The sequence below is a fragment of the Sciurus vulgaris genome (genome assembly GCF_902686455.1).
Source record: "Sciurus vulgaris genome assembly, chromosome: 7".
In the NCBI taxonomy this organism is placed as follows: Eukaryota; Metazoa; Chordata; class Mammalia; order Rodentia; family Sciuridae; genus Sciurus; species Sciurus vulgaris.
Genome location: NC_136467.1, coordinates 149,485,342 through 149,499,216, shown reverse-complemented (window position 1 = coordinate 149,499,216; position 13,875 = coordinate 149,485,342). Strand labels below are relative to the sequence as shown.

Here is a 13,875-nt window from a genome sequence, read left to right as displayed (position 1 = left end):
ATGGAAAAAGGCAAGAATATGGCTGGACTTTATTTTCCTTTCGCTCGGCACATCCTGTCTGTAATCTGAAAGGTAAATAGGCCATGCCCAACATACCGACTCTTTTCAGGTGAAATTATCTGGGTTATAAAAACAAGCAAAAACTGTGTTTTCATTATTCCTTAATTCATGGCTGACAGAAATAGCATCCAAAATAAATCAGAGTCAAATACTGCCCAGGAGAGATCAAACCCACAAATTTTCACTACTTTGATAGCTGAATTTTATGACCATTTTTCTTTCACTTGAATTAAAATTCTGTGATATTATCTGAAAGAGTGAGCTGTGAAAGTCAGAAAAGGAAAGTGAATTTTCGTATTTGGATTATTTAAATCAACAGGCAATAAAAGTAGAGACAAATACTCTTTTCATATCTTTAATGGACTAACATCCCTGTGGTACCTAACTTTCAGAACAGGACAACTAATCATGCAGCACCTCTCTGTAACTCCGAAACATCAACTTCTTGGGCTCTGTAACACACCTCATGACCTGTGACTTTCAGCGTACTAGTGAGAGCCATGCCTGTTTTGTCTTGTATACTAAATTTCTCTTGCTTTACCCTATCTTCTTAAAGCTGAGAAGACCGTCTAACAGAAGCTATCTGGACACACAGAACATCCTTTAACAAGAAACTAGATTCATCAATGGTTTCAGTGAACCAATGTACATCCATTGCTTTCTCCGGACATTATTTAAATCAAGAATTTTCTGTAGGAGACATTTTTATTGGTTCTTTTTAGTCACATACAGCATTAGGATGCATCTAGACATATAAAAGCATGGGATATAATCTTCTCTGATGCTTCCCCTTTCCCTCCTCTTCTCCCTCCCTTACTGATCTTTCTGCTATTTACTTGGGTTTTTTTTGTTTTTTTTTTTGTTTTTTTAATTAGTGTCTTGTGGATGTACACGATGGCGAGCATCACTGTGGTAAATTCCTATGTGTACGTGGGAAGGTAGTTCAGATTCATCTCACTGTCTTCCCTCATATAGTCCCTTCTCCTTCCGCCTCCATCCCCTTTTCTACTCCACTGATCTTTCTTCTATTTTAATGGAATCTCCCCCTTCCCTCCTCCCTTATTTTGGACCAACTTCCACATATCAGAGGAAACATTTGACCTTTGACTTTCTAGATCTGGCTTATTTTACTTAGCATGATAATCTCTAGTTCCATCCATTTACTAGCAAATGCCATAATTTCATTCTTCTTTATGACTGAGTAATACTCCATTATATATCTACATCACATTTTCTTTATCCATTCACCTGTTGAAAGGCGCCCAGGTTGGTTCCATAGGTTGGCTATTGTGAATTTTGCTACTATGAACATCAATACAGCTGTATCCCTATAGTATGTTGATTTTAGATCTTTTGGATATATACCAGGGAGTGGGATACCTGGGTCACATGGTGGCTCCATTCCTAGGCTTTTGTTTGTTTGGGTTTTGTTTTTGGTTTGGGGTACTGGGGATTGAAACCAGAGGGGCTTAACCACTGAGTCACATCCCCAGCCCTTTTTATTTATTTATTTTTATTTTGAGACAGGGTCTCATGCAGTTGCTTTGGTCTTCATTAAGTTACTAAGGCTGGCTTTGAATTTGTGACCGTCCTGCGTCAGCGTCCCAAGTTGCTGGAACTATTCCTAGTTTTTCAAGGAACCCCCACAGTGCTTTCCAAAGTGGTTATAGTCCCAGCAACAATGTATGAGTGTACATTTTTACCTACATCCTCTCCAACACTTATTATCATTTATATTCTTGATAATCACCATCCTAACTGCAGTGAGATGAAGTCTCAAGGTAGTTCTGATTTACATTTCTCCAATTGCTAGAGATGTTGAACATTGCTTTCATATATTTGTGGCCATTTGTATTTCTCCTTTTGAGAAGTATCTATTTAGTTCTTTTGCCAATTTACTGATTGGATTATTCGATGGTGTGTGTTGTGTGTGTGTGTGTGTGTGTGTGTGTGTGTGTGTGTGTGTGGTGTGTGTGTTAAGCTTTTTGAGTTCTTTATATATTCTGCATATTATATCCTATCTGAGGAGCAGGTGGCAAAGATCTTCTCCCATTCTTTAGGGCCTCTCTTCACACTCTTAATTGTTGCCTTTGCTGTGCAGAATATTTTAATTTGATGCTGTCCTTTTTTTGACTTTTGACTATTGACTTTTGGTGTTTATTTATTGCACTTTAAGAGTCATGTTAAGGAAGTTGGATTCTGTCCTAACATGTTGGAGTGCTGTCCTTACATTTTCATCTAGCGATTGCAGAGTTTCCAGTATGATTCCCAAGTCTTTGATCCACTTTGAGTTGGCTTTTGTGCACAATGAGAGGTGTGGGTCAAGCTTCATTCTTCTGCACGTGGATATCCAGTTTTTCCAGCACTATCACTTCTCAAACATACGTTTTTGGCACCTTTGTCTAGTATCAGGTGGGTGTATTTATGTGGGTTTCTCTCTGTGTCTTCTATTTTATTCCACTGGCCTTCATCTCTTTTTTGGTGCAATATTATGCTGCTTTTGTTACCAAAGCCCTGTGGTACAATTTGAGGTCTTGTAATTTTTTTTTGAGGTCTTGTATTATTGAGCCTCCAGACTCACTCTTTTTTATTCAGGATTGCTTTGGCTATTCTGGCTCTTTTATTTTTCCAAATGAATTTTAGAACTGCTTTTTCTAGTTCTGTGAAGAATGTCATTGGTATTTTCATGGGCATTGGATTGAGTCTGTATAGTGCTTTTGGTAGGATGGCCATTTTAACAATATTAATTCTGTCTAACCAAGAATATGGGAGGTCTTTTCATCTTCTAAGGTCGTCTTTGATTTCTTTTTTCTTCTGTGTTCTATAGTCTTCATTGTAGAGGCCCTTCACCTCTTTCATTAGATTAATTCCCAAGTTTTTGTTTGTTTGTTTTGTTTTGTTTTTTAGGTTACTGAGAATGGGATAGTTTTCCTAATTTCTTCGTCAGCAGACTCATAATTGGAGTATAATAAAGTGACTGGCTTATGCATATTGATCTTATATCCTGCTAATTTACTAAATTTGTTTATAGCACTAGAAGTTGTATGACATAATTTAAAGCAGTGTTCTTCAAAGCCCCAGTTGTGGACAATTCAGTAGGTGGTAAGGTACGGTGGCAGTCCTTCATCAGAAGTTAAACAGGGGTGGCACTCCAGTGGCAAAACCGATTCACATGACGTACTTATAAGAGGTTAGATAGGGTCCCCCTGCTTTCCTCTTACCCCTAAGTTCTCACAGAGCCTCTAAAATGCAAATATTCATTACTTCCCTCCAAGGGGAACGTTTCCAAGCTAATCCAACTGTGGAAGTTTTATTAAAGAATCATCTTGGCTTCAGAGAACTGCCAGCCCATGGAACATGCATAGGACGGAGAGAGGCCAGTTCTCCCTGAAGATAGGAAGGGAGCTGGCTAACACTGACACGCCAAGACAGATCTCCACATCTGCTCACTCTGCATGCCCAGAATATAATGCACCCCTGCACCCCACAGCTAGAGTGCTGTGAAGGGTCCCGCCACCTTTGTTTTACAGCTGAGAAACAGAGGCCCAGAGAGATTAATCATTTGCCCAATCACACAGCTGAGTTGAGGCAGAGCTGGAACTGGAACAGTGACCTTGGAAGCAAAAAGAATTTAAGCTCCCAGCAAAATGGCCCGGGATGCCTCTTAAGGAGAAGAGACAAAAACAGAATGTTTAAAAACTTCATTAAATCCATGAAAATATAGCAGTACAGCACCAACTTTAGCGGGGAGACTTTCATTTGGCCATTCCATAGGGGAGGGGTGGGTGGGGGCAGTTCTTAGCAAAACCAGTAAAACTGTCTTTAAAATATGGAATATATAAGAAGTCATTCCCAGTCAAAAATTGGGAGATGTCATCGTTCTATTTAGAAGAGGAAATTGGGAGAATACAGCCATATGAAAAAAATGTTACAAATTTCTTTTCAACCTTGAAAACACAAAAGGTACTTGATAGCTTTAATTTGAATGCAAATTAAAGTCTGGAGGTATTGGACACATTTTTACATATTTTTGTGAAAAAGAAGAAATAAATCTCTAACAGAAACCAAGTGTTAACACGGCATTTTAGACAAGTCTGATTCTAATTGCAAATGTACAGGCACTAATGTAATCACATACACAACTTCCTATTTTGGTAGAACCCTAGGGTAACAGGAGGCCAGGGGAGGTTAATGCCTACAGGTACAAAAGTTTTGAAGAGGGAGACTAAAGTATCCAGCCATTGGTTTTCTGTTTGGGGCACTCCCTGACACTAAGAAGGTATGAATCTAGATGACAGAATAGTCTAATTGTACTAACTCCGACTCCCAAATTGCTGAAGGAGAAATAAGAGGTAGTTGTGCTGTTTTTAATTAGGAGCTAAAATCTATTGAAACAATAACCTGTCAGCAATGGCTACTTATGAGTAAGAAATACAACCTTTGCCTGGGTATTCTTTACCCAGTGCTGACGCACAAACTTTAATTCTGCACTGAAGCCTCATGGCAAAAACTGAATTCCATATCCTGCCTTTAAACGCCAGTTACCCTTTGAGAAAATTTCCATCGTGATTTTTCAACAAATGTTGCCTCTGACTCATTGTTTCGAGGATTAGCAAGGGTTCGAAACATATGTGAGAAAGAGAAACAATAGTCTCTGAAGAACAGCATTCCGAAACAAAGCAAGACCAAAGGAAACGGAAGTTGCTTTGAGATAACAAGGTCATTTCCTCACTTCCTACAGAGCAACGCACACTGGCAAGAAGAGGAAGGAGAAGCAACTTAAATACAAGTCTCAGCGAGGCCCACTCCTGACCACCCTCCTGGAAACCGCCACATGCCCTCCGACCACACACTTGCCAGGTTCTGCACTTTCCCTAAATCCTTTTCCTCAATACTCTCTAACTGACCTATTTATTAGGATTTTTATTTGTTGTATAACTTTCCTTAATAGACTATAAGCTCCTGAGAGCCAAGATCTATTCTGGGTTTTGTTTCTCTAACTGATAAAATCCTGGCCCCTGAAACAGTTCTTGGGACACAGGTGCCATTCAACAGACCTGTGTGGGATGAACAAACGACATAACGATATTCTTTGCCATTTCTGAATCCTACAGGAACTCCTACCTTCATTCCTTAACCAATCAACCTGCAAGGAAACTTGTAACCAAGGTCACAGGCATTGATACCTGGTGTCACCCTAAAAGAAGACAAGCTCACCCCTGGATATCTCTAGGGTTCTCTTATGTGGAACTAGAAGAATTCAGAATATTATAGAAAGAAAGGAAATATGACACCGTAAAACAATAGTATATCATGTCTTTGTATGTGGTGTGCAAGTCTATGAAAGAAAATTCAGGAAGTTGCTACCTTCTTAGAGATGTTGAATGTAATCTATTTTATTCCTTAGTTAGAACCTTAAGAACAAACTCCACTTATTCAGTAATTAAATTTCATCTACCCATTATACTCACTAAAAAACCATGAAACATTGGATTCACCATGCGAGGTACTATTTGGAAAGTGGCGTTGTTTTCCAAGCAGGACCATATGGTAGCAACCCCTGGCTTCTCAAAAAGCCACAGAAATGCATCCTGTACTCCGTTTTTCCCTTTGTACTCTCTCGTAACAAAAGCATTAAGGAAAGCTTACAGCTGTGCAAAAGATGCAACGGCATTCCTGGAGCGTGGTCATCTTGTCCAGGGTCTGTTCGCACAAGCAGAGCTTGCAAGTGACGAGGGGGGTCGGAGCAAGGTCTCCAGGCGTCGGGTTTTCAGCCGTCATGGTGAGGTAGTGGAGCCTACCGACTGAGCCCATCAGCCTGTCCTCAGCCTTCTTCTGTCTCCTCAATCCCTGCAGGAAGGGCCAAAGCAGAAAATATTATGTGCATTGATACCACTATTGTTTAAGCAACACATTTGGAGACCAGCTGAGCAGATCCTCATCCTCGGTGGTCTCGAAGAGTGCAGCTAATACATTTCTGAGAAGCCTGGGCTGGACAGCTTGATGTCTTGGCAAGGTATTCCCAGAGTCCTGAAATCTAAGCTGACCACACCTCGCTGTCCCGATTCATAGCGTACGAGCTGTGGGAATTAAAAGACCACTGTGGCAGAGGCCTGGGGTGAGGTCAGGCCAGGGCATGAGATTTTAGCTGGACAGGATGAATAAGTTTTGGAGACCTACTGTACAGCCTGGTGACTATAATCAATAATAATATATCATATAGTTTAAAATTGCTGAGAATTAGAATGTTCTTACTACAAAAACTATGTGAGGTGATGATACGCTAATTATCTTGATTTACTCATTTCACATGTACGCACTACAAAGATACACAATTTATACTTGTCACAGATATCCTAATAAAGCTGGGGGGAGGGAGGGAATCACCGCCATTAATAAACATGCCATTCAGGAGTTGCATCACTTCGACCAGTTCAGCAGGTTCACAAAAACATTTCAAATAGGTGTTGCTCAAAAATGTTAAGGAATTACCATGAGATCCAGCAATTCCACTTCTGGGTCTATACCCCAAAGGACAGAAAGCAGGGTCTCCAAGAGATATTTGTACCTTTATTCATTGTGTGTTATCCCAACAACCCAAAGAGGAAACCAACTCCAGTGTCCATCAACAGATAAATGAACAAAATGTACAAAGAAATACTATTCCACCTTGAAAAGAGATGAGATTCTAATGTACCATAATATGGAAGAACCTTGAAGATATGATGCTAAGTGAAATAAGCCAGGTGGAAAATGGCAAATACTATTACTGCACTTAAAAGAGGTACCTACAATTCTCAAAGTCATAGAGATAAAAAGTAACTGGGGTTAATAGGTGGGAGTGGGCAATGAAGAATTACTATTTAATGGGTGCAGAGTTTCTGCCTGAGATGCTGAAAAAGTTCTAGAAATGGATAGTGGTAACAGTTACACAACACGGAAAGGATTTAGCACCACTGAATTTACATTTAAAAATGGCTGAAACACTAGGTTTTTGTTCTGATAAAGATGTTATGAACATTTGTACGCAAGAAAGCTTTACAGATTTTTTTTTAAAGATTTAGAGTGTTAGTGTTCATTGTATGCCTTCGCATATCTCATTTAATCTTTTATAACCAGGATGATTATTTTCTGCATTTTATAGATGAATTGGCTAAAGTTTTCAGAGCTTATACATGGCAGAGAAATTGTGCTAGCCAAGGAAGAGTGTCTGAAATAAAACCATGTCTCTTGTCACATGTATAAGTTTTTACTCCTCAGTTTGTGAGTTACATGCCCAGAGGCTGTGATATCAAAGTTACAAACAATGTAAAAACAAATACATTGTTTTGGGTGCTGGGGATGGAATCCTGGTCCTTGCATATGCTAAGCACATGCTGTACCCCTGAGCTGCACCCCCATCCTAAAATACATTTATGACACCAAAACCTTTTATGTAGCAAAAACTCATTCTGTTTTTGTTTTCTAAATTAGGAATTCTAAGCATTTCAATAGAGGACTTGTGACTCAGTGAGATACAGGAAAGAAGACACATATTTCATCTCTTTTGAGATACTAACAATTCAAAATGATTGTTCAAAAAGAAACAATTTATTTTCTGGCATAATAACATCAATTCCCTAATGTGATGGCTTTCAAACATTCTTCAAGCAATGAAATTTCATAAAAACAAAAATCTTTACCAAACCACCACTGTGTAAGAGAGATTAAGTAGTGCTGGTTCATAGAGGCAGCCTCAGGGCCATCCCTATGACTGCCTCCCTGCCTCCCTGGTGCCATTACAGACGCCTAAGACCACTACATGCACAAACAGAAAACCAGCACTTCGAGTTTTTCACTTTAGGCAAATTCAATAATGAATGTTTAAAAAAAAAAAAATGAACTACACATAGCAAGCATTTCATTTAAAAAAATTGAATAAGGAATCATTTCACCATTGATTCACTGGAAATCAAGCTCTTCACATAGTAAACAGGAGACTCCAAAGTACCCCATTGAAATCCCCCATGGCTTGTGAATAACTATAGAAGTTTCTTCTTGTTTTTCATTTGTGTCTTAAGAATTACCAGTCTCCTGTAACCCCAGCTACTTGGGAGGCTGAGGCAGGAGAATTTCAAGTTCAATGCCAACCTAAGCAACTTAGAGAGACCCTGTCTTAAAATAAAATTTAAAATAAAAATTTTAAAGTTTATAAAGGAGCCTGGCATGGTGGTGACACCTGTAATTCAATGACTCAGGAGACTGAGGCAGGAAGATTGCAAGTTCAAGGCCAGCCTCAGCACTTTAGCAAGGCCCTAACCAATTTAGAAAGACCATGTCTCAAAATTTAAAAAAAAAAAAAAAGGGCTGGGGCTGGGGCTCAGTGATTAAGCAGCCCTAGTTTCAGTTCCCGGCACCAAAAAAAAAAAAAAAAAAAAAAAAAAAAATTGTTTTAAAAAATGTTGCGGGTGTAGCTCAGTGTTGGAGCACCCCTGGGTTCACTTCCCAGTACTGAAAAAAAAAAAAAAAAAATTCACCAGTCTCACTGTCACACCCCAAACTGCCTCGGAAATGACAAAAAGCCCAGAGGGTGTGTTCACAGGAGGACTGAGTGTTGTGAGCAGTGAGTAAGAGAGGAATCGAGTTTGGTTCCAACGAGTGGATTTTATCCATGCAGTGCACACTCAACTCAACATTCCTAATAACAGCAAGTCACAAATCATTGAAGAGCCACTTCCTTGTTCACCTAGACTCCAGTCCCCATGGACTTACTCAACGCAACGTCTCTTAGTCTAGAAGTCAGTCAGCAAGACCGAGGGGATTCTTCTCAGCCGTAGCCTCTCTCAGCTCCTCGGATGTCTTTGGCTGGCCTTGGGTGTCCGATAAGCCGGAGGCTGGGTGGTAGTCGTCACCGCGGGAGAGGTGGTTAGTTGTCTGGCCTCCGTGACAACAGCCAATCAGCAATCAGTGATGGAGAGGACAGTAGCTGGGGCAGTCAAGAGACAGAGCGACGTGGAGTCCCCTGGTCACGGTGCTGCTGACAGTTTGCTCCAAAAGTCCAGGGGTTTAAGAAGTGATTTTCAGCCCAATCATGCTCTGATCTTCATGGATAAAGACCAGAACACGACTAGACCAGGAGCCGCCACTCAAATCATAGGTAAAGGTTCATATTGGCATCGTGCAGGAGTGCCATCCTGCCACACAGCAAGTTTGTCACCAGGCGCCTTTATTTTAATGTTTCAAGTTTAGGCCAATACCAAATACAGCTTATTATTACTGCATAACACACAGCTATAGCAATTCCTATCATTCCCTTGTCTCATGACACTGAGGACACACTCCAGGCCTGTCCTGCCCCTATCACCAGCCACACCTCCACGGCACACTGGCAACTCACTCCCATTCCCCACCAGGTTTGAAGAAAAGTCTTCCAGAGATGCTAACTCACTCACTGGTCTGCTGGCTTGCTCCACTGGATCTTCCTCATGCCTCACATTTTTATCTAACAAGGTGACTTGAATTATACACCTACCACTTGAATTTAAAAGGTAACAATTATAATTACTTTTACACGTATTACAGATGTAACTGCGATCCTCACTGGGTAAGAACCCCTTGGGTAAAGAATTTGGCAGAGAATGCAGGGGCGTGTTGGGAAGAAGAGAAATCTGGCAGCTGTCTTTGGGTTTAAACTTTCTAAGACTGGTGGTAGGTTTCACGTGCTTACAAATCCCTAGCCATACAGCAGGACAGATTAGCCAGGCCACCTAAGATAGGAAAGTCACTCTAAACCATCTGACTTTGCACTAAACTACCAGGAAAAGAGAACCAGCAACTCTACCAGCTCCAAGAGTGCCTGGCACTATAAAGTGTTTGTTATATGAGCAGCAAGTGCCATCTGATGGGAGAGGAGCGGGAAAGTCGCTTTTCTCGCATGTGTTTTCATTGGAATCGTCAATGAAAGGGCCACTTCAGGAGCTGTGCTGGAAGCACAGGATGGATAAGGAATTTTCATCTTCTACTGCCAGTCTAAAAAAGCAATCTGCTCCCACAGTGCAGAGGGTGAGAGAGTCAACATTCACAGCATTTTTTACTAGTATAGTTTATGCCTGTTAGACTATCCAAAATCAAAACCCTCTCCCCTTGCACAAAAACGATAATGTAACTGGACAGCGTTTTATCGGAATGCTCATCTAGTTATTAGGATTTTTAAAATTTTAGGTTTCTGCAAAACCCTGAAAACTTAGATAAACTAACAAAGCACAAAGAGACTAAGGGAAATAGAAAACTATCAGAATGAATCAACTAAATATTATTGGTGTAAGAGAATGTAAGTCAAACTCCAGCTGATCCACGCAAAGGCCCTGATTCCAGACTACACTCTGAAAGTCTAAGAGTTACTTAAGAACAAGGGACAAGAAGGAATAGGAGACACCTGAATATTCCCAAACATTTATAGGTCCTTACAAGACCCTAAATCTGAAGTAGCTGGAATGGCAGATGTGGATGCAGACTCGGAGGGAGCTGGCAGAGGGGAGGGATTGCAGGAAGGGTAGGTGGTGGGAGGCAAGGCTGAAGGGCTGCCTGTGTCATAGGGAAGTCCGTGCTCTCGTGGAAAAGAAGGAGGCAGCAATCCAAAGGACCCATCACTGCCCCATTCTGAAAGTTTTCCCAACTCCAGCTAAGAATGGCATGCCAGACAGCAGCTTCCATACAACACAATCTGAAAATCGGTACAGTAGCCCCTTTGTATCCATGGGGCATCAGTTCCAGGAACCCCTTCAGGTGCCAAAGTCCACAGATGCTCAACTTCCTTACATGAAATAGCATAGTATTTGCATATAACCTATGCTTGTCCTCCCGTGTAGTTTAAGTCATCTCTAGAGTACTTATCAACATAATGGAAATGCTGTATAAATGGCTGTTAATTGTTTAGAAAATAATTACAAGAAAAATATCTGTACATGCTCAGCACAGACTCAATTTTTTCCCTTGAATATCTTTGATCCACAACTGGGTGCATCCTCAGACTCAACAGATGTGGAACCTGTGGATATAGAGATCCAAGTGTGCTGCATTGACCTTTGCACTTCTACCCAATAGAGTACTTTACTGAGCCACTGGTTTGTGTTCTTAAGAGAAGCTACTGGGGACTCGAATGGTACTGGTTGAGCTAGTAAAGTGCTGACCAGTGTCGGTCATTAGCCATTTGCTGAAATTCCACCCAATTCATCCTGGGGTACAAGGTGGACCCATTGGCTGGGAGCAGAAGCAAGGCAAGAGCAAAGGCCCTGAGGGCAGAGCTAGGAGCAGAGACCCAGAGCAGTGCTCCACGCTACTGTGTCTTTGATCAGGGCTCCAGTCATTCAGGGACAAGACAAACCAGCCAGTATCAGCAAAATCAGAAAGTTCTCGCATGAGCCCTAGGAGCTCAAGACACATGGAACATCGGCAGAGGAGCTCCAGAGAAACACAATTACTCAAGCATACTTCAAATCTGTGGAATGTGTGACAGAATTGTGCTCAAGGCCAGCGCACTGGTCAACACGTGATGCCACACACAGCATGCGTTGTCATTATTTTCTTAATAACATAGATTAGAAAATATTCTGACAGAAGCAAACCCAAGGAATGCTTGGCTTGTAGATGCCATGGAAGTAAATATCCCCTGCCCAGGCTGTGTGAGGTGGCAGTGTCGTGAAACGCTGCTCGTCACCGAGGACTTCTGTCTTCTCCCGCTTCACAGCTTCATTCAGAGGCGAAAGGGCATTCCGATCCACAGCTCCTGTTCAGCATCTTCGCATCAAGATTCCAGGATGACGAGATCTTAACTTCGTAACCTGTGGACCATTATCTTCTAAATATGGAACTGATCTGCTAAGCATCCCCTGAGGACAGGGACATGGTCTGAGAAACGCCTCAGGAGGCAGCTTCGTCACTGTGTGAATGTGGCAGAGCGCACCGCAGACGGCAGAGGCCAGCCCTCGCGATGTGACCATGAGCCACGGTGGACAGAAGACGTGAGAGGCTGCTGCCGGTGACAGGGCACCTCTCAAGTGCCGATGAGCGGCATAACAGAGTGAATCCATAACCCAATAACGTAGCTGTGTAGTATCAAGCATTACATACCGCACGCGAGTTGAGGTGTTATGGTTTCTGAACCGTGTGCCGTGGTGTCTACACCTGGACCACCACAAACACCTGAGGAATGCTCGCACAGGGGGTGGCTGTCACGTCCCTAGGCGACAGTCAGGTGTTAGCTCTGCTGGAACCCTGGGACCACCGTCAGACATGCAGTCCGCCCTGGTTGAGACATCCTATGGCACGTGACTGGCTACCTCATTAATCATTTTTGTGGGTGGAAAAACCAGACATTCTGTGAGGAAGGAGGAGCATGTTAAATACCCACAAGAACTGTTTTCTAAAGCATCTCTTTGCTGTTTAAAACTAGGTTACAAATAAAGTTCATGACAACTATTTTAATGAGATCTCATTTTTAAAATTTTTTTCCTACAAAATAGAAACTGAGGGAGATGTGAGAATATGGCCAACAGAACACATGACACAGTGAGAGGATGACCCTAACCCTACAGACTACGTGGCATCGGGGACATCACGTTTATGGTCTTCCTTTTGGCAAAGAGCACAATTCTGTCTTCTGGCCACGTTCTCATTACACTACAGGGCAAGGCCCCAGAGATGGAAATCCATTCCCACTTTGCTAACAATGCAAACTTCTCAGAGAAGGTAGGAGTGAATAGGAGATGGGGAGAGACTGGAGATTTGGGGCACTGTAACTCTACACCCTGGTGGCAGCTCTCACCTCACCACCAGCCTGCCCTGCCCACTCCTTTTAATCAATGGTTTCCCCTGCCTCCCACATCTATTTATACAGGCCTGCTGAATACTTTTCTTCCCCCTGCCTGGCACAACAACAAAGCTCAGAAGCAGGAAGGAAGGCCACTGACTGGCAGGTCGGACAATGATGCAATTAACAGATCAAGGAGAAGGAATATTCCAGAAAGCCCCACAGAGTAAAACTCAGCTCATTTCTTGGGTCAGGATATTACCAGGAAACTACAGCCACTACAGCATGAACATCTAAATCAAAAATTCTCCTGCAAATTAATAAATGCATGCGTAAATATCATCCTTCCTATAAAGGTAGAAAACTTCATATAGAATTTTTTAATTAGAAATAAGTATAAGACCAATCTGGAAGCAGAGTCTCCTGCCTCCCATGCTGAACAAGGTTCAGGGTGTTTATTTTCCATGCCTTTGCCAAATAAGGTTCTGACAGCAGGAACCCATAATGCAGGAAACAAAGTCAACCCACAAAGAACCAGATTCCACCTGTTTGGTGGTAGGGATGCAAAGGTGATTAAACCCAGTCCCTACTTACAAAGGGGAAACTAGCTGGGGAGGTTGTCAACAGATGATTTCATAGAACCATACAGAAGAATCTATGGGTTTATGGTTTCAGCCACAAGCCCATCAAAGAGAAATGAGCTACCTTATTCTGTCTTCCCAAGACAAACAACAGGTTGACTAAGGGACAGGACTCAAACGCATGACTTCAGAGAAGTTAGAAACCAATAAGGTCTGGGTTTCAAAATATGCTTTTGTTTTTTAAATTTTTTTTTTTTTAGTTGTAGATGGACCCGATACCTTTATTTGTTTATTTTTAATGGGTGCTGAGGATTGAACCCAGTGACTCACATGTGCCTAAGCAAGTGTTTTATCACTGAGCCTCAACTCCAGCCCTCGAAATACACTCTTAATCGATACGCAGCCCATGTCATCAGAAGTCTCTCTGGCTATGAATAAGGGGATTGC

The 13,875-nt window shown here is 41.8% G+C and overlaps 1 protein-coding gene across 7 annotated transcripts in view; it reads right to left on the bottom strand.

Moving 5' to 3' along the window:
* Positions 1 to 13,875, bottom strand: part of RNF144B (ring finger protein 144B) — a 149,243-nt gene that overhangs the window by 62,490 nt on the left and 72,878 nt on the right. For all 7 annotated transcript variants that reach the window (XM_079147096.1, XM_079147097.1, XM_079147093.1 and 4 more), the window contains exon 2: positions 5,710 to 5,910. In XM_079147096.1, coding sequence (XP_079003222.1) covers positions 5,710 to 5,874 — 165 coding nt within the window. In that variant the 5' untranslated portion in view covers positions 5,875 to 5,910. The remainder of the gene's footprint in view (positions 1 to 5,709; positions 5,911 to 13,875) is intronic.